General features: G+C 42.5%; 1 protein-coding gene across 2 annotated transcripts in view; it reads right to left on the minus strand.

Moving 5' to 3' along the window:
* The window catches only part of FAM185A (family with sequence similarity 185 member A), a 77,110-nt gene that overhangs the window by 26,682 nt on the left and 26,726 nt on the right, over positions 1 to 23,702 (minus strand). For both annotated transcript variants that reach the window (XM_077835959.1, XM_077835951.1), the window contains exon 5: positions 15,348 to 15,389. In XM_077835959.1, the coding sequence (XP_077692085.1) occupies positions 15,348 to 15,389 (42 nt within the window). The remainder of the gene's footprint in view (positions 1 to 15,347; positions 15,390 to 23,702) is intronic.

Consider the following 23,702-nt stretch of genomic DNA (forward strand, 5'->3'; position numbering starts at 1 on the left):
CGGGAGGAGAGGTGGCGGGCTGAAGAGAGTAAGTGGCGGGCTGAAGACAGGGCTGAAGCTCAAATGTGGCGGCAGCATGATGAGAGGAGGCAGGATTCAATGCTGAGGCTGCTGGAGGACCAAACCAGTATGTTCCAGTGTATGGTTGAGCTGCAGCAAAGGCAGCTGGAGCACAGACTGCCACTACAGCCCCTGTGTAACCAACTGCCCTCCTCCCCAAGTTCCATAGCCTCCACACCCAGACGCCCAAGAACGCGGTGGGGGGGCCACCGGCCAACCAGCCACTCCGCCACAGAGGATTGCCCAAAAAAAAGAAGGCTGGCATTCAATAAATTTTAAAGTTGTAAACTTTTAAAGTGCTGTGTGGCATTTTCCTTCCCTCCTCCACCACCCCTCCTGGGCTACCTTGGTAGTCATCCCCCTATTTGTGTGATGAATGAATAAAGAATGCATGAATGTGAAGCAACAATGACTTTATTGCCTCTGCAAGCGGTGATCAAAGGGAGGAGAGGAGGGTGGTTAGCTTACAGGGAAGTAGAATGAACCAAGGGGCGGGGGGGTTCATCAAGGAGAAACAAACAGAACTTTCACACTGTAGCCTGGTCAGTCATGAAACTGGTTTTCAAAGCTTCTCTGATGCATACCGTGCCCTCCTGTGCTCTCCTAACCGCCCTGGTGTCTGGCTGCGCGTAACCAGCAGCCAGGCGATTTGCCTCAACCTCCCACCCCGCCACAAACGTCTCCCCCTTACTCTCACAGATATTGTGGAGCACACAGCAAGCAGTAATAACAGTGGGAATATTGGTTTCGCTGAGGTCTAAGCGAGTCAGTAAACTGCGCCAGCGCGCCTTTAAACGTCCAAATGCACATTCTACCACCATTCTGCACTTGCTCAGCCTGTAGTTGAACAGCTCCTGACTACTGTCCAGGCTGCCTGTGTACGGCTTCATGAGCCATGGCATTAAGGGGTAGGCTGGGTCCCCAAGGATACATATAGGCATTTCAACATCCCCAACAGTTATTTTCTGGTCTGGGAATAAAGTCCTTTCCTGCAGCTTTTGAAACAGACCAGAGTTCCTGAAGATGCGAGTGTCATGTATCTTTCCCAGCCATCCTACGTTGATGTTGGTGAAACGTCCCTTGTGATCCACCAGAGCTTGCAGCACTATCGAAAAGTACCCCTTGCGGTTTATGTACTCGGCGGCTTGGTGCTCCGGTGCCAAGATAGGGATATGGGTTCCGTCTATGGCCCCACCACAGTTAGGGAATCCTATTGCAGCAAAGCCATCCACTATGACCTGCACATTTCCTTGATATCAGCAGATCTTTGATTGCATGGGCTACTTGCATCACAGCAGCCCCCACAGTAGATTTGCCCACTCCAAATTGATTCCCAACTGACCGGTAGCTGTCTGGCGTTGCAAGCTTCCACAGGGCTATCACCACTCGCTTCTCAGCTGTGAGGGCTGCTCTCATCTTGGTATTCATGCGCCTCAGGGCAGGGCAAAGCAAGTCACAAAGTTCCATGAAAGTGCCCTTACGCATGCAAAAGTTTCGCAGCCACTGGGAATCGTCCCAGACCTACAACACTATGCTGTCCCACCAGTCTGTGCTTGTTTCCCGAGCCCAGAATCGGCGTTCCACAGCATGAACCTGCCCCATTAGCACCATGATGCATGCATTGGCAGGGCCCATGCTTTCAGAGAAATCTGTGTCCATGTCCTGATCACTCACGTGACTTCGCTGACGTCGCCTCCTCGCCTGGTATCGCTTTGCCAGGTTCTGGTGCTGCATATACTGCTGGATAATGCGTGTGGTGTTTAATGTGCTCCTAATTGCCAAAGTGAGCTGACCGGCCTCCATGCTTGCCTTGGTATGGCGTCCGCACAGAAAAAAGGCGCGGAACGATTGTCTGCCGTTGCTCTGACAGAGGGAGGGGCGACTGACGACACGGCTTACAGGGTTGGCTTCAGGGAGCTAAAATCAACAAAGGGGGTGGCTTTACATCAAGTAGTATTTCAGACAGGACTTCACGGAGAGTTCCAATAAGAAATGGTGCACCTAAGTTATTGTTCTTATTGGAACAAGGAGGTTAGCCTGGCCTCTGATTGATACATGGCTAGATTTACCTCGCTGCACCTTCTCTGGGAGTGACTGCAGTGTGACCCAGAGGAATGAGTCCCCTAGACAGGGGAGGGCGGGAAGCAAATGAGTACAAAACAAATCTGGTCTATTTCTTGTTTTGATCCAATCCATCTATCTTTTACATCTTTGGCTGGCAGCAGACGGTGCAGAAGGACTGCATGCCATCCGCATCTCATGGCTGCTTGGCAGAAGATGGTACAGTACGACTGCTAGCAATCCGTATTGCCTGCCTGCTCACCATAAGATGGTTCAATAGGACTGACTGCAGGACTAAAGAGAATGACCTGGTCAAGTCACTCCAAATTTAGTCCCTGCGCCCATGTCTGCCCAGGCGCTCCCAGCCGATGTGGCCAGGAGCACCTCGGACACAACGAGGACGGCTACCAGTCGTACTGCACCGTCTGCTGCCACAAGGCAGTGGGTTGCTGCTACTGTGTAGCAATGCCGTACCGCGTCTGCCAGCACCCAGGAGACATACGGTGACGGTTACCTGAGCGGGCTCCATGCTTGCCGTGGTATGGCGTCTGCACAGGTAACTCATGAAAAAAAGGCGCGAAACAATTGTCTGCCCTTGCTTTCACGGAGGGAGGGAGGGAACGGGGGCCTGACGATATGTACCCAGAACCACCCGCGACAATGTTTTAGCCCCATCAGGCATTGGGATCTCAACCCAGAATTCCAATGGGCAGCGGAGACTGCGGGAACTGTGGGATAGCTACCCACAGTGCAACGCTCCGGAAGTCGACTCTAGCCTCAGTACTGTGGAAGCACTCCGCTGAGTTAATGCACTTAATGCACTTAGAGCATTTTCTGTGGGGACACACGCACTCGAATATATAAAACCGATTTCTAAAAAACCGACTTCTATAAATTCGACCTTATTCTGTAGTGTAGACATACCCTAAGATTAAATAGATAGCTGGAGGAAGGGGGAGTCTTAAAAAGGTGTTCTTTGTAAGGGTCAAAAGGAAACAAGGTTAAGATGGAGGACAATCACAACCAAAACACAAAAAGAAAAGGAGTACTTGTGGCACCTTAGAGACTAACCAATTTATTTGAGCATAAGCTTTCATGAGCTACAGCTCACTTCATCGGATGCAATTTGTGCTTTGTGATTACAATTGCTTTTTTTTCCCGCTCTTATGATGGCAACTGTAAGAGCGGGAAAAAAAAGTAATTGTAATCACAAAGCACAAATTGCATCCAATGAAGTGAGCTGTAGCTACTTACTGGGTACAGTTGCCATCATAAGAGCGGGAAAAAAAAGTAATTGTAATCACAAATTGCATCCGATGAAGTGAGCTGTAGCTCACGAAAGCTTATGTTCAAATAAATTGGTTAATCTCTAAGGTGCCACAAGTACTCCTTTTCTTTTTGCGAATACAAACTAACACGGCTGTTACTCTGAAACCAACCAAAACACAGCTTCACTTTTGTTGGTGCTGCATGGCATTTTTTCCTATTTTTGAACTAGGTGTGGAACAGAAGGTATCACAGAAAACTAAAAAACATGAAAGAAATTAAGACATCACACAAAGATTTACCTCCGAGATCTAGCAACCAGAATTTTTCCGAAACAATTCACTCTCTCTTACTTGCAAAGTATTGTATAAAGTAGTGACCCATATAAATCACACAGCTACAGGAAACATACACAAGTAAATACCAATATAAGTTACAACAATATATTTACAAAAAAACTGGAACTTGATATATCCCAGTAAAACACTAAGCACATCAGAATAGGGTAGAACAGTTCCATAGCTTGACAATCAATTATTTCTCTTCATACTGACACTTAACAAGTGGAAATAATAAAGAAAAATGTTGACAGAAATTGTTCTTGGCTTAAATCTGAGTATTTCCAGCAAAACTTTAGTTTTCCCAGGAGCACTAATGGATTCTGTTCCCATTAAAATCAATGGCAAAACTCTCTATGATTTCAATAGAAGGAAGATCATGCTTTGATTAAGATTTGGTTAAGGACACACAGCAACGATGGAAGGAAATTAATTAAATGTCATGACTCTGGAGGTGCAAAGCAGATGATTTAAGCCCTACTTAACTGGCCAGTGGAAGACTTCCCTGGTGTAAGGGAATCCTACAGTGGCATAGGGCCTCTGTAGCAGTTTTTATGCCACCTATTCTGTTGAACCTAAATGGAGGATGGAGAGAGAGCATGGCCAGGGTGCCCATCTACCAGAACAGCCTTGTCTGCAGCAATCATAACACAGAGAAGCACTAAAACTGCTCTACTTCGTGCTAGGGACCAGGCTGGTATCTGCTGGCATCAGGTCAAGAATGAGGCTGCATTTGCCCCTCTCCCTGGCTGTGTACCAATCACAGCTCAACCAGTCTGGAGGATCTGGACTCGAGAAAGGATTTTAGGGGTTGCCTCATATAACTATAGCTCCTATCCACAGATGTTCACCTAATATTGTCCTGGTGCTATTAGATGTCCAGACTTTTATAATCTTTTTCACTTTAGCCAGTCATCTGACCCAAGCAGCTTAACACTATAGGCTTGCTTAAAATGTGGGAGGTTGCCAGCCCTGAAGATTAATGGGAAGGAAGAGACTTCTGGCTCATTTTTTTAACATGGGACAGATTCTTAAGAAGATATACAGCGTTCTGTCAGGGATGCTACTGTCAGTAGTTAAATGCAAGTAAAGAGTTATGTAAGACTCCCTGGTACAGTTATGTGAGAGGGTTTGTCTATGCAGTCTGGACCATTAAACACTATGACATGTTCTTTAATTCAAGGGAAGTTCTAAAGATAAGATTATGACGCATAAAGGAGTCTGCTGCATCACAACCGTCTTCTGGTATTCTTTTTAAACTTTTGAACTTCTCAGGATTTAATTTCATCTTTACAACTGTAATCTTTATTTACAACTTGATAGTGTATTTTTAAAAGGAAATTAATCCTTTACAGAGTTATAGGTGAGCCTGCATTTTATCATGTATTTACAATGAACAAATGCAGCTCTCTCTTACTTCATAGCTTCTTCCTTCTAGGAAGGATGAATTAATTAATCTGGATCAACTCTATGAATCAAATTCTTCTCTGAAAGTAGTTTAATTCACAACAGTAGTTACTCTGGATTTACACTGATATAATGACAGGTTTCAGAGTAACAGCCGTGTTAGTCTGTATTCGCAAAAAGAAAAGGAGTACTTGTGGCACCTTAGAGACTAACCAATTTATTTGAGCATGAGCTTTCGTGAGCTACAGCTCACTTCATCGGATGCATACCGTGGAAACTGCAGCAGACTTTATATACACACAGAGATCATAATGATATGATCTCTGTGTGTATATAAAGTCTGCTGCAGTTTCCACGATATGCATCCGATGAAGTGAGCTGTAGCTCACGAAAGCTCATGCTCAAATAAATTGGTTAGTCTCTAAGGTGCCACAAGCACTCCTTTTCTTTTTACTGATATAATGGAATGCAGAATTTGTTTCTATGTTTGAAACATAATGAACATGCTTTCTGAATACAATATATCAGTCTTGTAGAGCTAAACAGTAGTTTAAATGTTGGTATTTAAGGAACCATAAATTAATCCAAATGCTCTTTTATTATCAGGTATCGGTTCATCCAAGCCACTACGCTAGACATGGAAACCAAAATACATTTTTTGATTCAGGCAGCATGTATGATAAAACATTTTCGTATACCATCCTTGAATGGAAATATTGCCTGGTGGAGTTAATTTGGATAGGATTATATCTGAGTGTCTGATTACATATCCACTGTCTGAAATGTATACTATGTGGGAGTACTTTCTCACTTTTTGGATCTGAAGAACTGAAGGGTCTGTCTGTGGATTAAATGTTTATCTACATGAATTTGTTGCTTTCTCATTATAAAATGCCTGTTGGCAGTTTTTAAAAGGTCTATAAATCTCTAGGACAGGAACAGAACTATTAAAAACTTCTAGAGGTGAAAGTTTTTTAAATGATTACTGTAATACAGCTATTAAGTAACAGTAATGTGCAGAGGTCTCAGTCAGGACAGTGGCTCCGTCATGCTAAGCACTATAAAACACATACTGTATAAGATCAAAACCTTACAATGGACAGATGTGTACTATAAAAAGAATGAGATTATGTACAGAAGAAAAAAACTATTTATCCTTTTGAGTGGCAAGAAAACTCATGTTGTGACTCAGGGCTGAAAGAAAGCTGACAGGTATGAAGAACCACATGATTTGGGCAGAGACATCCCTTAGCGACGAATTTATTAAAGGAAGAACTCTATATCATAGTAAAGAGGACAAGAAAGAAGTTGGTAAAGTACAAGAATGCACTAGTGAGCAATGGTGAAAAGTAAAAGAGTCCCATTTAAATATAAACATGTGAAGGCAAGCAACTGAATATTGACAAAATGTACAAGTGAAGGGTGAACTAGAGTGCCTGGTATTAAATGAGGATATGGCTATAACAGGCATCATGGAAACTTAGCGGAAAGAGGATAGTCAATAGGACACAGTAATATCAGGGTACAAAATACATAGGAATGATAAAGCAGGTCACGCTGGTGAGGAAGTGGCACTATACGTGAAAGCAAGCACAGAGTCAAACAGAGTAAATATCTTAAATGACTTATACTGTACCACAGAATATCTATGGATAGATAATCCATGCTTGAACAATAGGAGTATAGCAGTAGGAATATATTACCAACCCCCTCATCAGGATGGTGACTGTGAAATGCTTAGGGAGATTAGAGAGGTTACAAAGGCAGAAAAATGCAATAACAATGGAGGATTTCAACTATTCTCACATTTACAGGGTATATGTCACCTCAGGAAGGAATGCAGAGAGAAAATTTCTAGATAGCATTAAAGACTGCTTCTTGGAGCAGCATGTCCTAGAACCCACAAAGTGGGGAGACAATTCTTGATTTAGTCCTACGTGGAGCACAGGATCTGGTCCAAAAGGTGAATATAGCTGAACCACTCAGTAATAGCACATAATGTAATTAAATTTAACATCCTTGTAGGAGGAAAAGTGCCAGATAAACCCACCACAGTAGCATCTAACTTCAAAAAGGGGAACTACACAAAAATGAATAAGCTAGTTAAACAGAAATTAAAAAAAAACAGTCACAAGGAAGAAATGCCTGCAAACTGCATGGAGACTATTTAAAAATACCATAATAGAGGTTCAGACTAAATATATATCCCAATTAAAAAAAGACAGTAAGAGGACCAAAAAAATACCACCATGACTAAACAGCAGAATAAAAGAGGCAATTGAAGGCAAAAAGCATCCTTTAAAAATTGGAAATCAAATCCTAAGAAAAGGATTATAAAAAGAAAAGAAAGGAGTATAAACTCTGGCAAGTAAAGTATAATAAGGCAGGCCAAGACAGAATTTGCAACTAGCCAAGGACACAAAAATTAACAGCAAAAAATGTTTTGGTACATCAGAAGCTGGAAGCCTGCCAAAAAGTTAGCAGGGCCACTGGACAATTGAAGTGATTACGTAGCTGTCAAGGTTCCTTCCCCACTCTGAACTCTGGGGTACAGATGTGGGGACCTGCATGAAAACCTCCTAAGCTTACTTTTACCAGTTTAGGTTAAAACTTCCCCAAGGTACAAACTATTTTACCCTTTGCCCTTGGACTTTCACTGCCACCACCAAACATTTATCTGGGTTTATTGGGAAAATGTTGTTTGGAAACGTCTTTCCCCCAAAAATCCTCCCAACCTTTGCACCCCACCTCCTGGGGAAGGTTTGGTAAAAATCCTCACCAATTTGCATAAGTGACCACAGACCCAAACCCTTGGATCTTAGAACAATGAAAAAAGCATTCAGTTCTTGAAAAGAAACATTTTAATAGAAGAAACAGTAAAAAGAATCACCTATGTAAAATCAGGATGGTAAATACCTTACAGGGTAATTAGATTCAAAACAGAGAATCCCTCTAGGCAAAACCTTAAGTTACAAAAAGACTCACAGATAGGAATATTCATTCTACTCAGCACAACTTAATTTCTCAGCCATTTAAAGAAATCATAATCTAACGCATATCTAGCTAGATTACTTACTAAGTTCTAAGACTCCATTCCTGTTCTGTCCCCGGCAAAAGCATCACACAGACAGACACAGACCCTTTGTTTTTCTCCCTCCTCCCAGCTTTTGAAAGTATCTTGTCTCCTCACTGGTCATTTTGGTCAGGTGCCAGCGAGGTTATCCTAGTTTCTTAACCCTTTACAGGTGAAAGGATTTTTCCTCTGGCCAGGAGGGATTTTAAAAGTGTTTACCCTTCCCTTTATATTTATGACAGGAGTACTCAAGGAAGACAAGGCTGTTGTGAAGAAGCTACATTAATAATTTGCATCCCTCTTCACTGCAGACAGTTAGGGGTAGAAACCCACAACTGTGCCATTCTTTTTAGGTGACAAATCTGAGGAACTGTCTCAGATTGAGATGTCATTAGAGGAGGTTTTGGAACAAATTGATAAATTAAATAGAAATAAATCCCCAGGATCAGATGGTACTCACCCAAGAGTTCTGACAGAAATCAAATACGAAATTGCAGAACTTCTAACTGCGCTATGTAATCTATAGCTTAAATCAGCCTCTGTATCAAATGATTGGAGGATAGCTAATGTAATGTAAAAGGCTCCAGAGGTGATCCTGGCAATTACAGGCCATTAAGCCTAATGTCAGTACCAGACAAATTGTTTAAAACTATAGTAAAGAACAAAATTATCAGATACATAGGTAAACACAGTATACTGGGGAAGATTCAACACTGCTTTTGTAAATGGTACTCATGCCTCACCAATCTGTTAGAGTTCTTTGAGGGTGTCAACAAGCGTGTGAACAAGGGTGATCCACTAGATATAGCATACCTGGACTTTCAAAAAGCCTTTAACGACGTTCCACATCAAAGGCTCTTAAGCAAACTATAGAGTCATGAGATAAGAGGAAAGATCCTCTCATGGATCAGTAACTGGTTGAAAGACAAGAAACAAAGGGTAGGAATAAACAGTCAATTTTCACAATAGAAATACATAGAGTTTCCCAAGGATCTGTACTGGGACCTGTGCTGTTCAACATATTCATAAATGATCAGAAAAAAAGGTGTGAACAGTGAGGTGGCAAAGTTTGCAGATGATACAAATTTACTCAATATCATTAAGTCCAAAGCTGACTGTGAAGAGTTACCAAGGGATCTCACAACACTGGCTGACAGGGCAGCCATATGGCATATGAAATTCAGTGTTGATAAATGTTAATTAATCCACAAAGGAAAAAGTAATCCCAACTATATACATAAAATGATTCTAAATTAGTTCTAAATTAGCTGTTACCCTTTGTGATGTCCCTCGCTCCGGGGGTGGTTGGTAGGGAAGCAGCACCTACTAGTCAGGGGCTTTGACCCGTGACTTGCCAGTGGATGTTGGTAGAGGAGTCCGGGCCTCCCAGTCCACTGAGCTCTATCCCAGGGCCCGTTGAGGGCTATCAGTGATCTGACAGCTGGGGCACCTAAGGTGCCCTCCATGGGCCACTTCCTAACACACACCCCACAATTGTCCCAAGGTTGCTGTCTGGGTTAAGACAGTGTGAAGGGTGTCTGCCCAACATGAGGCACCGTCTGCCAGCTGCACACAGCATAATAGCTCCCTCTCTCTCAGGGTGGCAACTGTCTCCTCCTGGGCCATGTCAGTCCTAATGCTTTCCCCTGCTGGGTAGTCCAAAACAAAACAAAGGGGATTAACAAAATAGGGAATTCATATAAGGGGGAGAGGGGAATTCTTCCATCTAAGGTGGTCTCTGCAGCAGGTCCTCCCTTCCCTCAGGGAGGGACCTTTGGGCAGTTGTTTTAGGGAGAGATTCTGCCTTTCCTCAGCTCTTCTATGCTGGAGCTGCAGGATACAGGTCTGCTCTCTTCCCTGATCTCCCAGCAAGTGAGCTGTTTCCCTGCCTTTTAATTCCTTCTCCAGTTGGTGCATTTCTTACAAGTGTGGTGGGGTGGTGCTGGCTGAGCCCAGAGTAATTCCCTACTCCTTATTTGTATACCCCCATCACACCACTCAAGAAAGAGACCTTGGAATCATCATGGATAGTTCTCTGAAAACATCCACTCAATGTGCAATGGCGATCAAAAACGCTGACAGAATGTTAGGAACCATTTGGAAAGGGATAGCTAATAAGACAGAAAATATCATAATGCCACTATATAAATCCATGGTACGCCCACATCTTGGATACTGCGTGGAGTTCTGGTCATCCCATCTCAAAAAAAGATATATTAGAATTGGAAAAAGTACAGAGAAAGGAAACAAAAATGATTAGGTGTATGGAACAGCTTTCATAAGAGGAGAGATTAAAAAAACTGGAACTGTTCAGTTTAGAAAAGAGATGACTGAGGGGGGATATGATAAAGGTTTATAAATTCATGAATGGTATAAACAAAGTGCATAGGGAAGTGTTATTTACCCCTTCATGTAACACAAGAACGAGAGGTCACCCAATGAAATTAATAGGCAGCAGATTAAAAACAAACAAGAGGAAGTATTTCTTCACACAATGCAAAGTCAACCTGTGGAACTTGTTGCCAAGGGATGTTCTGAAGGCCAAAAGTATAACTGGGTTCAAAAAAGAATAGACCTATCCTCTATGAACTCATCTAACAATAGCTATTAGCCAAGATGGAAAGGGACACAACCCCATGCTCCAGTCAGACTGCTAGACTGCCTCTGACTGCCAGAAACTGGGACTGGACAACAGGAGATGGATCATTCAAAAGTGCCCTGTTCTGTTCATTTCCCTGAAGCATCTGGCACCGGCCACTGTCAGAGACAGGATAGTGAGCTAGAAGGACAATTGGTCTGACTCAATATTGCCATTCTTATGTTCTTACATGCGTTTATTATTATTTTTCTATGGCAGAAGCTGTGTTTTTGCTTTCAGATACATTTGTTTTTGGTATTGCTGTGCTCTTCAATGCATGGTCTCTGCCCAGACCACACAGTCTAAATTCAACATGACGCAACAAGGGAGGGTATCTGACAAAGGAGGGAAGAGGAAGAAGGTGATAAAGACTATTTTGGTAGTAGTATTTGGATGAAGTGAAGGAGTGGACATGAATGATATAAAATACTTAGGAACAGTTGCTGAGGAGGCACTTCCATCCTTATTAGAGGGAAAATACCAAATTAAAAACCTTGGGTCTAATTTTAAACACTTGAAAGCTTAAGATAGGCATCGAGTTCTACACCTGGGTACTCATATCAGTGCATAAGCACCCAAATGTTGATCTGAACCCCCAGAAGTGAAATGGGCATCCTGACACATACACAGTCTGAGTATGTTGTTGGAGCTATGCAGGTTACATCTGGGGTGTTTCCTCACACAATTACGCTAAAAATATTTTGAGCATCTTTTTTTTGTTTTCCACAAACAACAAAACTTCATAGGAGAGAGAAATTGCACCCGAATTCTTGGTATTGTCTTTCAGTCCTGGGTAACTTCCAAGCAACGGTCACATATAGCAACCTTCTCACATCACTTTGGACACCTGCAGATTGCTCAGTTCACTTTAGGACTGTACCCCAATTTCGAGTAACAGATATCTGAGTTTTGACAGATGTTTAACACTTAACTGGAAATTAATATTTCAGGTACAACAAATCCAAGGCAATAAGTGACTCCAGGTCCTGTACAGACAGAGGGTCATGATGTGAGGAAGTGGGACAGAATCACTTTGTGTCTTTCAATATTTGGAGGATGGTGAAAAAATTGGCAATGAAACATGTAAGAAAATGAGCCTGACAAATCTGTTCTTTCCCGAGTTTCCTTGTGCTCTGTGTGCCAAGTCTTGCTTTCACAAGCAGGACCCACTTCCTATAAATACAATCCATAAAGCTGGCAGTTGAAAATAAACTCTGCCTTCAATCCCACAAAAAATCTGGGGTCATTCCCTCTTATTTGAAATAGCATGGCTGGCACAGAACTCCCCATTTTTCTCACATTTCCAACAGACCAAACTCAAAGTAAAGATTTGCTATTTCAGAACATTTTGAAGCTGAAATGTAAACATTACCATGCAGGGAAGCAGGACTTGAATGTTATTTTTAAAACATCTGTAGGATGGTAGAAAGAAATTTGTCCTGGCAGCAGAGAACACCTCATGGGAACAAGGAATAACAGCAAGGAATGAGTGATTACTAGCAGGACTATGACAACTATAAATTGGAAAGATAGGATTGGTACTGAACACAAAGCCATCTCCGTTGTCCTTTGTGAAACTGTTAAGAATTCTGGTAGTAGCTTAGGGACCATTTCAGCAGTGATTTAATCAAATCAGAAATAAAACAAGGCTGGGTTGATCTACATTAACAGGTCATTTAAAAGCTGCATATTATTTGGTCCACGTTGAAAGTTTCCAGTAAAGTACTTTCAAAACACATCAAAATTATTTCACATTTGTTAATCGCTAACAGTGTACTTGGCATGTATAAACACTTGCTGTAGAGAAAAGCATGCTTCCTGCTTCAGTATGCTTATTTTAAACCCCCAGTCCTGCAAGAAGTTGAACACCAGCATTCCCTCTAATTTTTTACATCCATGTGCGGAATGAATTTTGATATGTACACTAATATGGAGGTGATGTGTGACACATCATATTACCTCATATTACTGCACGTAACAAAATTCATGGGGGGAGATGAGGGGTTCGGAGTGTGGGAGGGGGTTCAGGGCTGGGGCAGAGGGTTGGGGAGCAGGCTGAGGGAGGGACTCCTCTCCCCAGCAGCTCCAGCGGGCCTGGACCAGGCTGGAGAAGGGGCATCTCTCCCCACCTGCCTGCTTGGCCCTTGAGAGCAGGCTGGGCAGCTTACAGGGAACATAGTTGAACCACCTCAATTCCTGTTGAATTTATGATTGGATCACCAAGTATACAATATATTTCAAACATAACTCAGAAGGGATGGCCAGGTATTATTCCAGACACAGTGGAAAGAATGGCTGAAGGCAAGAAGATAGAAGTATAAGAAGAATTCAAAGGGAGCGAAAATAAATCAATACAAGTGTTGCTTGGTTCCTACTGACTATTAAAGCAGAATTTTGCAAGAATAAGGAATCGTTGATTAGCATGATTTCCTGTTGTCTCACAGATTAATACCTTGAAAATAAATTCAACATCTCACCTCTGTGTTAGCCGGTCTCCTACGATATATCGATATATCAATAGATAGATAGATAGATAGATAGATAGATATAAAAAATAAGGATATACGAAGTAGCAAGACACTAGAGAGTCATTGAGAGATATAATGGGTATATTATTCAATTAACTAGTTTTACCTAATGAATGGCATTCCTGTTTGTGCAAAATCATATTATTTACTATTACTAACTTTATATAAACAGGAATAATATTCAGTTGCTAAAATTTGAAAATATATGTACCTCCAGGCAGGTAACATAGCACAGTGGTTATAAGAAGGCACTAAGCACTAGAAGACCAGAGTTGCTATATGAGCTCTAGCAATCCACTTAACAACTTTGTGCCTCAGTTTCCCCATCTACAAAACGGAGAAAATACTTATCCACTTGTGTAAAGCACTTTAAGAGTTTGAGGTGAAACTATGAAAGTGCAAGGTATTATCATATCTGACCCAGTGTTCCCTAAGTGTATATGATTCTTTAAAAAGTTATTTTTTCCTTTGAAAAAGTCCATAAAAAAACCTGAAAATGAATACAAATGGCTTTGTGATCTCCTGAGGAAAAAGTCAAACGTAACTAATCACTAAGGCACATAAATCTGAAAGATAAAATGGCTCTCAACTGTCAGACACTTCTTAACATTTAGAACTGAGCCCAGTTAATTATGGAAACTATTCATCATGTGTTAGTAGACAGGGATACCTCCTGGGTTAAGAAACTATAGTCTTCCAACACCGTCATCATCAATCAGTTCATTTGACAGAAGGAAAAGCAGAGTCTGGAAAGCTGAGTTTAGGTTTGTGGTTTCCATGACTGACTTTTTTGAGGAGATTTGTTGCATTTATTTTTAAGAAATGTTTATGTTGATTTTTTAGTTACTATTGTTTTCAGGTTTTGATATTTCTAACAGGCCTCAATCCTGCAAGGAGCTTGCTGTGGTAGGATCACTGAGGTCAGCTGGTGCTCCCAGAAAACACTCAGAACCTTTCAGAATTAGCTCCATAATTGTATTCTTTAGAAAAAATGTAATTCCTTGAGTGCTCACATTGTACCTCCAAAAGAGACAGTCCACCTGATTCACCACTGCGTTACTCCCGTTTTACTTCACTGAAATTATTAGAATTACATTGGCATAAAAACTAGAGTAACTCAGTGATGAATCAGGCCCAGTACATTTTGATTTGAAGTAAAAAAGAGGGAGTCACAACAACCCCTGAACTCAGTACAAAATCACAAGAGAACATTGAGATAATTCAGCAGTGTTTTACCATTCACAAAGAAAAATCACTTTGTTGAAACAGAGACAAGACTAACCCCGGTCTTTTTTCTTTAACTTAAGAGCACGCTGATTAAAGTGGCACTTAGACTGTAAACATTTTGTCTTCTATTTTCTAGAGAAGCTCCTAGCATCTTTGTGGATGACAAAATAATAAAACAATGATTTAATATTACTTGTAAGTGACAAAATCCCAGCCATTCAGTTTTAATCATCAAACATAAGACAAAATAAAAGGTTAAGAAGACACTTGATCATGTTCTATAATTATCTACAGAGAAAGAAGATATCAGATACTTCAGAGCTCTTTTATCTAGCAGATAAAGGCATAACAATATCCAAAGGCTGAAAGCTGAGGTCAGTAAAATTCAGACTGGAAAAGAGAGGTAAATTTTTTATAGCAAGCGTAATTCAGCATTGGAACAGATTACCAAGTGCTGTGGTAAATGTTCCTTACTTGGGAATTTTTAAAACAAGAATGGATGTCTTTCTAAATGTATAGCTTTATCTTTCCCAGCATTATAATATTTCCTTGCAGTTTGCAAAACCAAAATGAAATGATCCTGTACTAAACCAATTCTTTATTACAAATCCTAGAAAACATTTTAATCACATCAGTAAAACAAACAAAATATGTTACTGAAGTTACAAATAATCTATGTATTTCACCTAAATACTATCTGGAAAAAAATACAAGAATGCTATCCTATTTAAAGAGAAAATAGAACCTACCTACTGTGATGTTCCCTGTTTCAGTCTGAAGGGTTGTGTCACCTATAAGAGAAAAACAGAGTCGATGTTTTAATGATAAGAGAAACTTATTTTATACAGTCCATTCAGAGACTGCACAGATTATCTGCATATCTGAGAGTCCTGCTTCAATGACCATAATACAACTGATAGTCTACATATTTTTATTTGGGTTGCACATAAAAATTAACAAAATAAATCAATACAAAATATATTACTTTATATTCACAGAGTTTCATTCTATGAAAATTCTTAACAAATGTGGAAATAAAGTTTAAAAATATGTAGATATGGGAAACATATTTTTATTTGGGTTGCACATAAAAATTAACAAAATAAATCAATACAAAATATATTACTTTATATTCACAGAGTTTCATTCTATGAAAATTCTTAACAAATGTGGAAATAAAGTTTAAAAATATGTAGATATGGGAAACAATCTAAACTTCATGTGTAAAACTTTATGAACATATAGACGAACAAAAAAAGCCAAAAGCATTTCATGGGTATCAAACAATACTTTTTTATTATTACTTTGTGCCAGAGTTGTTTTTTTAGTGTGCAGCTAACTACATCAGCCATTTGGTTGACTAAACTGGTTTAATTGTATGTGTAACAAAAATGGCATGCAGATAGCTAACCAAAAAAAGTTTCCATCTTCCAACAGGGATATATTTTCCAAGCTGAGCGTGGGGGATTACAATAATATTTTTTTCCAGGAGGGGTTTTTCTGTTTCATTCTACAAGGCTGCTTCTTAAAAAATTCCTGTGGAGTCATTGCACATTACCATGCTATTCCTTTCAAACCTCTCTTCATGTCAGACTCCAATGTCAATCTGTGCAAGTAATCACATTAGCATCTGCAGCCCTGTTTTGAAAGAATTCAATGAAATGAGGATTTGACAAAGTCATAAATCTGCTAAAGGAATCAGTTTATTGTAAACTGCCTTATGTAGTTTATGCTTGCTCAAAAATATTGATACATATCAACATCGTGGAAAGTAGTAAATAATTTATCAGTTTTTAATTTGTTTAGCAAAACATGATTCTGTTCAGCTGTACTACTGTATCATATTAATTTCTTATAGACACCAGAGCAATCTATTTGACAAAGAAAGGGCTGGTGTTGCAAAGTGTAGAGCAGTGGTTCTTAACCTGTGGTCCCCAAACCCCTGGGGATCCTCAGACTATGTCTAAGATTTCCAAAGAGGTCTGCACTTCCATTAGAAATTTTTTAGGGGTCCACAAATGAAAAAAGGTTGAGAACCAGTGGCTTGGCGGGTCCCACTAGACATACCAAACATCCTCAATTTTCATGGACTTTATTGGGATTTGATAGTGCTAAACACCTCACACAATCTGGCCCCAAGAGATTAAAGAGAATAAGTATAGAATAGTGCAAGAGATCTGGAGCATGTAAAATCATCTCTTGTTGTACTTGTCAATTTCTGATCAGACAGTACCACATCGTATTATACGCAGATACCTTCAGACATACTAAATCCATGTACTGTACTCTTCCTGTTCAATTACAGAGCTTGCAGAGTTTGCAAGGTCAGTGCCTAAGGCTTACGATCTACCTAATTAAAAAAAAATGCAATTAATAGTCTCTCAATAGCTGGTAGAAGGTATTATACACATACATCATATATATGGAGCAACATTCACACACAAAATACATTCAAAATGCAAAGTAGAACTGCACAGGAAAGTAGTATACTGGAAAATACAGTTTAAAAATGGTTTCCATGATTCGGAAGTTGGCAACAATATGATGAAAGAAATTTACAATTTTCAAGCTCCTCAGAACAAGACTGAAAATTTTCACATCAGAGGTCAAACTGAGCAATTTTCGAAGACAACAGGCATTACTAAGGACGGAATCAGGCCGTTTTTATATGTTCTATCGACTTGAAAGAGGTTTCCCCTCCCTTGCCCTTTCCAGCCTCAGATATACAACCTATATATAGGTCTCCTCTTTTCCTCCAATTTGTTATTAATACTTATTTCAACACAACAAAAAGAGACATAGGGCCAGATTCAGACCTGTTGTGATCAGGTGACTCAAACAGAACTTCAGCCACTTACACCAGCTTTGAAATTAGCCCCTAGTTTATAAATTATCAAAGAGATCCCTGAAGAACATTAAACATTTGGAGATCATTAACTCAGCCAATTTGACAAGTTGTTTGGAAGGCAGAGATGAATTTTTTCTGTGCTGTATTGTGAAATGTCCATAGAGTATATATAAAACTAACTTTAAAGTCATGCAATTATTCCATTAATACCAATAGTTAGTTAAACTTACAATTTTTCAGCTAACTAATCCTTCAGCCTAAATATATTAGGGGTGGAACAGAGGAGAGCTGACTATATTTAAATATTGGTTGGTTTATTCTGCACTACTAGATGTTATGCTGGGGTGAAGTACTATAAATACTGCACCCTAGCAGCTTTAATAGATCACTGATGGTGGTGGCTTACTGTGTCGCTTTCTGTTTTTTCTGAACATTAATTAGAACCTTTTCCTGCTTTCCTAAGTTTTGTTTATCTATAGATATTGTAAGTCTCAGCATCAAGGTCAGTTTGAGGCCAAACTCAAGATGTGGCTTCTGGGATGTGAACAGTGTCATCATATTTCTCTTGTATTGTATTGCTTTCCCTGTGAATTCCTGACTTAGGCCCATAAGGGGACAAGGCATGCATGGGAAGGGATAGAGTTCATATCCTTGCACTTCTCCTTAGCTTTGGTTTTCTATTGTGAAGTTGATGCTATTCAGACCTATGCCTATGAAGGAGCTAACACCAGACTGCTAAAATACGTAGACTTTTGAAATGAAGTCATAATCTGCCATTAAAAATGTAAAAGACTCATTTTTGTGCAGGGACCATGTTTTCATGTGCTTTTACAGTGCCAAGCTCAAGGAATAACAAGCCTTTCCACATGTCATAGCTTCTTTATAATATCGAGGTGATAAGTTAATGATAGCATAAGAGAGTTCCCATTTTAACCTTTCTCCGCGCTGCACATAGCCAAGATCTTTTAAATCAGAAGTTCATTTCAAAAGATTATGTGACAGAGGAGGACAAAGGTCTGACTGTATTGGTTGATCACAGAATCACGCCAACATGATGCAGATGTGAAAAAGGCTAATGCAGTTCTAGGCTGGCACAGGCGAGGTATTTCCGATCGAGACAGGAAATATCTGTTACCATTATACAAGGCACTGGTGAGACTTCATCTGGAATACTGTGTGCAATTCTGGTCTCCCATGTTTAAGAAAGATAAATTCAAACTGGAACAGGTGTAGAGAAGGGCTACTAAGATGATCCGAGAAATGGAAAACCTACCTTGTGAGAGGAGACTCAAAGAGCTTGGCTTGTTTAGCCTAACCAAAAGAAGGCTGAGGGGAGATATAATTGCTCTCTATAAATATATCAGAGGGATAAATACCGGAGAGGGAGAGGAATTATTTAAGCTCAGTACCAATGTGGACACAAGAACAAATAGATATAAACTAGATAGATATCAACAAACGTAGGCCTGAAATTAGACAAAGGTTTCTAACCATCAGAGAAGTGAAGTTTTGGAACAGTCTTATAAGGGGAGCAGTGGAGGCAAAAAACTTAACTGGCTTTAAGACTGATCTTGATAATTTTATGGAGGGGATGGTAAGATGACACTGCCTACAATGGCATGTAGCTGATTTATGACTGCTAACAGCAAATATCTCCACTACCCAGTGATGGGACATTAGATGGGGAGGGCTCTGAGTTACTACAGAGAATTCTTTCCTAGGTGTCTGGCTAGTGGGTCTTGCCCACATGCTCAGGGTCTAACTTACTGCCATGTTTGGGGTTGGGAAGGAATTTTCCTCTGGGTCAGATTGCACAGACCCTGGAGTGCGGGGCTTTCGCCTTCCTCTGCAGTATGGGGCACAGGTGACTTGCAGGTTTAGACTAGGGTAAATGGTGGCTCCTCTGTAACTTGAAGTCTTTAAATCATGTAATTCAGTCAGAGGTTAGGGACTATTACAGGAAGTTTCTGTGGCCTGCAATATGCAGGAGGTCAAACTAGATCAGGGGCTGGCAACCTTTCAGAAGTGGTGTGCCGAGTCTTCATTTATTCACTTTAATTTAAGGTTCACATGCCGGTAATACATCTTAATATTTTTTTAGAAGATCTCTCTCCCTATAAAAGTCTATATATTATATAACTAAACTATTGTTGTATGTAAAATAAACAAGGTTTTCAAAATGTTTAAGAAGCTTCATTGAAAATTAAATTAAAATGTTGATCTTATGCGGCCAGCCCGCTCAGCCCGCTGCTGGTCTGGGGTTCCGTTCACCTAGGCCAGCAGCAGGCTGAGTGGGGCCTGCGGCCGGGACTCCGGCTGGCAAGGGGCCAGCAGCCGGGACCCCAGACCGGCAGTGGGCTGTGCGGGGCCGGCAGCCGGGACCCCAGACCGGCAGTGGGCTGAGTGGCTCAGCCCGCTGCCACTCAGGGGTTCCATCTGCCGGCTCCTGCCAGCTGGGATCCCGGCTGCTGGACCCACTCAGCCCGCTGCCGGTCTGGGGTCCTGGCCCTGCCCACATACATTGGGTACCTACCTTCTCCCTGGTTCTAGCCCCTTCTCTTCCTCTCTGTCTGCACTGAGCTGGGGGTGGGAGTGCACTAAGCACAGGGCTGGGGGTGAAGGAGCAGGCTGGGGGTTGGGGTGTAGGGTCTGGCCAGGAGCTAAAATGAGGGAGGGGGCTCAGGGTTGGGGCAGGAGGTTTGGGTGTGGAGCGCTTACCTGGGGAGCTCCCATTTGGTAGGAGGGGTGCAGGTGGGAATGTGGGGGTGTGTGTGTGCAGGAGCTCCCATTTAGTGCTCAGGGTGGGGGTGGTGATGTGGGGGGTGCATGGGGTGTGGGGGGGCTGGGTATGTAGGGGGGTACAAGAGTCAGGGCTGGGGTCGTGGGGGGGGTGAAGGAGTCAAGCAGAGTGCTGGATGTGTGTGAGAGGGGTACAGGGCAGAGGCCTGGGGGGCGTGCAGGGCTCGGAGCAGAGGGCTGGGTGTGTGTGTGGGGGGGTCAGGGAAGAGGGCTGAGGGTGTGGGCTGGGGTCGTGGGGTGCTCACGGTAGGGGGCTGGAGGGGGTATGCCCCGCTTCCACCCCGCCCTTCTCCAAGGCCCTGGCCCCCGCATCTTCTTTGGCTCTGCCGGGAGCAGCAAGCACGATGACCCCGCTCCTCCCCCCCCCCCTTGCAAGGGCCATCAGCTGATCGGCTGGCAGGGAGGGACGGAGAGGAGGAGGAGGGGCAGGAACCCTGCATACTGCGGGAAGAGGCAGGGGAGCCGGCAGGACCAAGCTTCTGCCCCTTGTTCCCTACCCCCACGGGAGGGAGTGGGGGGTGGAGAAGAGCAGGCCAGACTGGGCAGGATTTTTAATGGCATGCTGCTGCTGCCCCAGCAGGCAGCAGCATGCCATTAAAAATGGGCTTGTGTGCCGTCTTTGGCACACATGCCATAGGTTGCCAATCCCTGAACTAGATAATCATGATGGTCCCTTCTGGCCTTAAAGTCTATGAGTCTACTCTGCATGCTAACTCCTACCAAGTGTAGTAACTCTTACATAATTTAATACCAGTTGCTTTTTAATGCATTGTGGTCACGTAAGTAAGCCCTAGTCTACACTACAGGGTTAGGTCAAATTTAGCCGTGTTAGGTTGATTTTATAATGAATGTGTCTACACAAGCAACCCCATTCCATCGACCTAAAGGGCTCTTAAAATCGACTTCTGTATTCCTCCCCGGCGAGGGGAGTAGCGCTAAAATCGACCTTGCTGGGTCAAATTTGGGGTAGTGCGGATGCAAATCGACATTATTGGCTCCCAGGAGCTATCCCAGAGTGCTCTAATGTGACTGCTCTGGACAGCACTTTCAACTCCGATGCACTAACCAGATACACAGGAAAAGCCCTGGGAGATTTTGAATTTCATTTCCTGTTTGGTGAGCATGGTGAGCTCAGCAGCACAGATGACCATGCAGTCCCCCCAGAATTGCAAACAAGCTCCAGCATGGAGCGAATGGGAGACACTAGATCTGACTTCTGTATAGGGAGAAGAATCTGTGCAGGCAGAACTCCAGTCAAAAAGAAGAAATGCTAATATATATGCCAAAATTGCACAGGGCATGATGGACAGAGGCTACAACAGGGACACACAGCAGTGCCACGTGAAAGTCAAGGAGCTCAGGCAAGCCTGCCAAAAGACAAAGGAGGCAAACGGTCGCTCAGGGTCAGATCCCCATACATGCTGCTTCTATGATCAGCTGCATGGCATTCTAGTGGGGGACCCTACCACTACCCCACCACTGTCCATGGACACCTGCAAGGGGGGAGTCTAACACAACACGGAGGAGGATTTTGTGGATGAGGAGGAGGAGCAGGAGCAGGAGGAGAATGTGCAGCAGGCAAGTGGTGAATCTATTCTCCCCATTAGCCAGGACCTTTTCATCACCCTGGAGCCAATACCCTCCCAAAGTGGGATCCCCGACCCTGAAGGCGAAGGCACCTCTGGTGAGTGCACATTTGTAACTACAGTATAGGGTTTAAAAGCAATAGTGTTTAATGTTTGATTTGCCCTGAAGACTTGGGGTGCATTTGCGGCCAGTACAGCTACTGGAAAAGTCTGTTAATGTGTCTGGGGATGGAGCAGGAACCCTCCATGGACATCTCCATGAAGCTCTCCTGGAGGTATTCTGAAAGCCTGAAAGTACTCTGCAGGTTTCTGGGGAGGGCTGCCTTATTTTGTCCTCCATGGTAGGACACTTTACCATGCCAAGCCAAGAGCACGCAATCTGGAATCACTGCAGCACAAAGCATGGCAGCGAATGGTCCTGGGTTTTGGTCGCATTCAAGCACATTCAGTCTTTATCTTTCTGTGTTAGCCTCAGGAGAGTGATATCATTCATGGTCACCTGGTTGAAATAGGGGAATTTTTGTATGGAAACAGTAAAAGGACCCCGTTCATGCCGCGCTGTTTGTGCTTGGCTACAAGGGATCATCCCATAGCCATGTGGCAGAAGGAGGGGTGAAGGGATCATCCCAAATAGCCATGCAGAGGAGAGGGGGGAGGTGTGTGCTGCACATCCACCCGAAAACCGCAGCCCCTCCTTTTAAATGGCAAACCCAACCGGCATTACTTCCTATGGGAAAGGAGGACGCTGCAGTTTGAAAACATTCCCACATGTTATGAAGGTGTTAGAAGCCAAACCTGCGTACCCTTTGGCTTACCATGGCTGCCTGGAAACCAAATTCTGTTGCCCAGCCGTTTGTGATGTGTCACCATACCGGCAGGCGCTCAATATAAAAGACAAAATGCGACCTTGTACCTAAAGCACATGTGCTGTCTGCTGCGAATTGCTTGATTCACTGTGAAAGAGTCTCCCTTTTGTTCTCAGAAATGTATCGTCTTAAATTTTACTCTCCCTTTTTATCTCCCCGCAGGTGCAAATGTTTCTATGCTCCCCCTATCATCTCCATCCCTGAGGTTACCGCAGATTAGAAGGCGAAAAAAAACGCACGCGCGATGACATGTTTTCCAAGCTCATGCAGTCTGGTGCAGCTGCAGGAAAGCCAACAAGAGCACAGACTGCCACTGCATCCACTGTACAACCCCCTGTCCTCCTCCCCAAGTTCCATATCTTCCTCACCTAGATGCCCACCACACCATAAACATCTCCCCCTTACTCTCACAGATATTATGGAGCACACAGCAAGCAGTAATAACATTGGGAATATTGGTTGCACTGAGGTCAAACCTAGTCAGCAAACAGCACCAGTGAACTTTTAAATGTCCAAAGGCACATTCTACAACCATTCTGCACTTGCTCAGCCTATAGTTGAACTGCTCCTTACTACTGTCCAGGCTACCTGTGTATGGCTTCATGAGCCATGGGAACAAGGGGTAGGCTGAGTCCCCAAGGATAACTATTAACTTTTTAACATCCCCAACAGTAATTTTCTGGTCTGGGAAGTAAGTCCCTTCTTGCAGCTGCTCAAACAGCCAGGAGTTCCTAAAGATGTGAGTATCATGCCCCTTTCTGGGCCATCCCACATTGATGTTGGTGAAACATCCCTTGTGATCCACCATTGCTTGTAGTACCATTGAGAAGTACCCCTTGCAGTTTATGTACTGGTTGGCAAGGTGGTCCAGTGCCAAGATAGGGATATGTTCCTTCTATCACCCCACCACAGTTAGGGAAACCCATTGCAGTAAAGCCATCCACTATGACCTGCACATTTCTCAGAGTCACTACCCTTGATAGCAGAACTTCAGTGATTGCATTA

Source organism: Eretmochelys imbricata, chromosome 1 (genome assembly GCF_965152235.1).
Source record: "Eretmochelys imbricata isolate rEreImb1 chromosome 1, rEreImb1.hap1, whole genome shotgun sequence".
NCBI classification, from domain to species: Eukaryota; Metazoa; Chordata; order Testudines; family Cheloniidae; genus Eretmochelys; species Eretmochelys imbricata.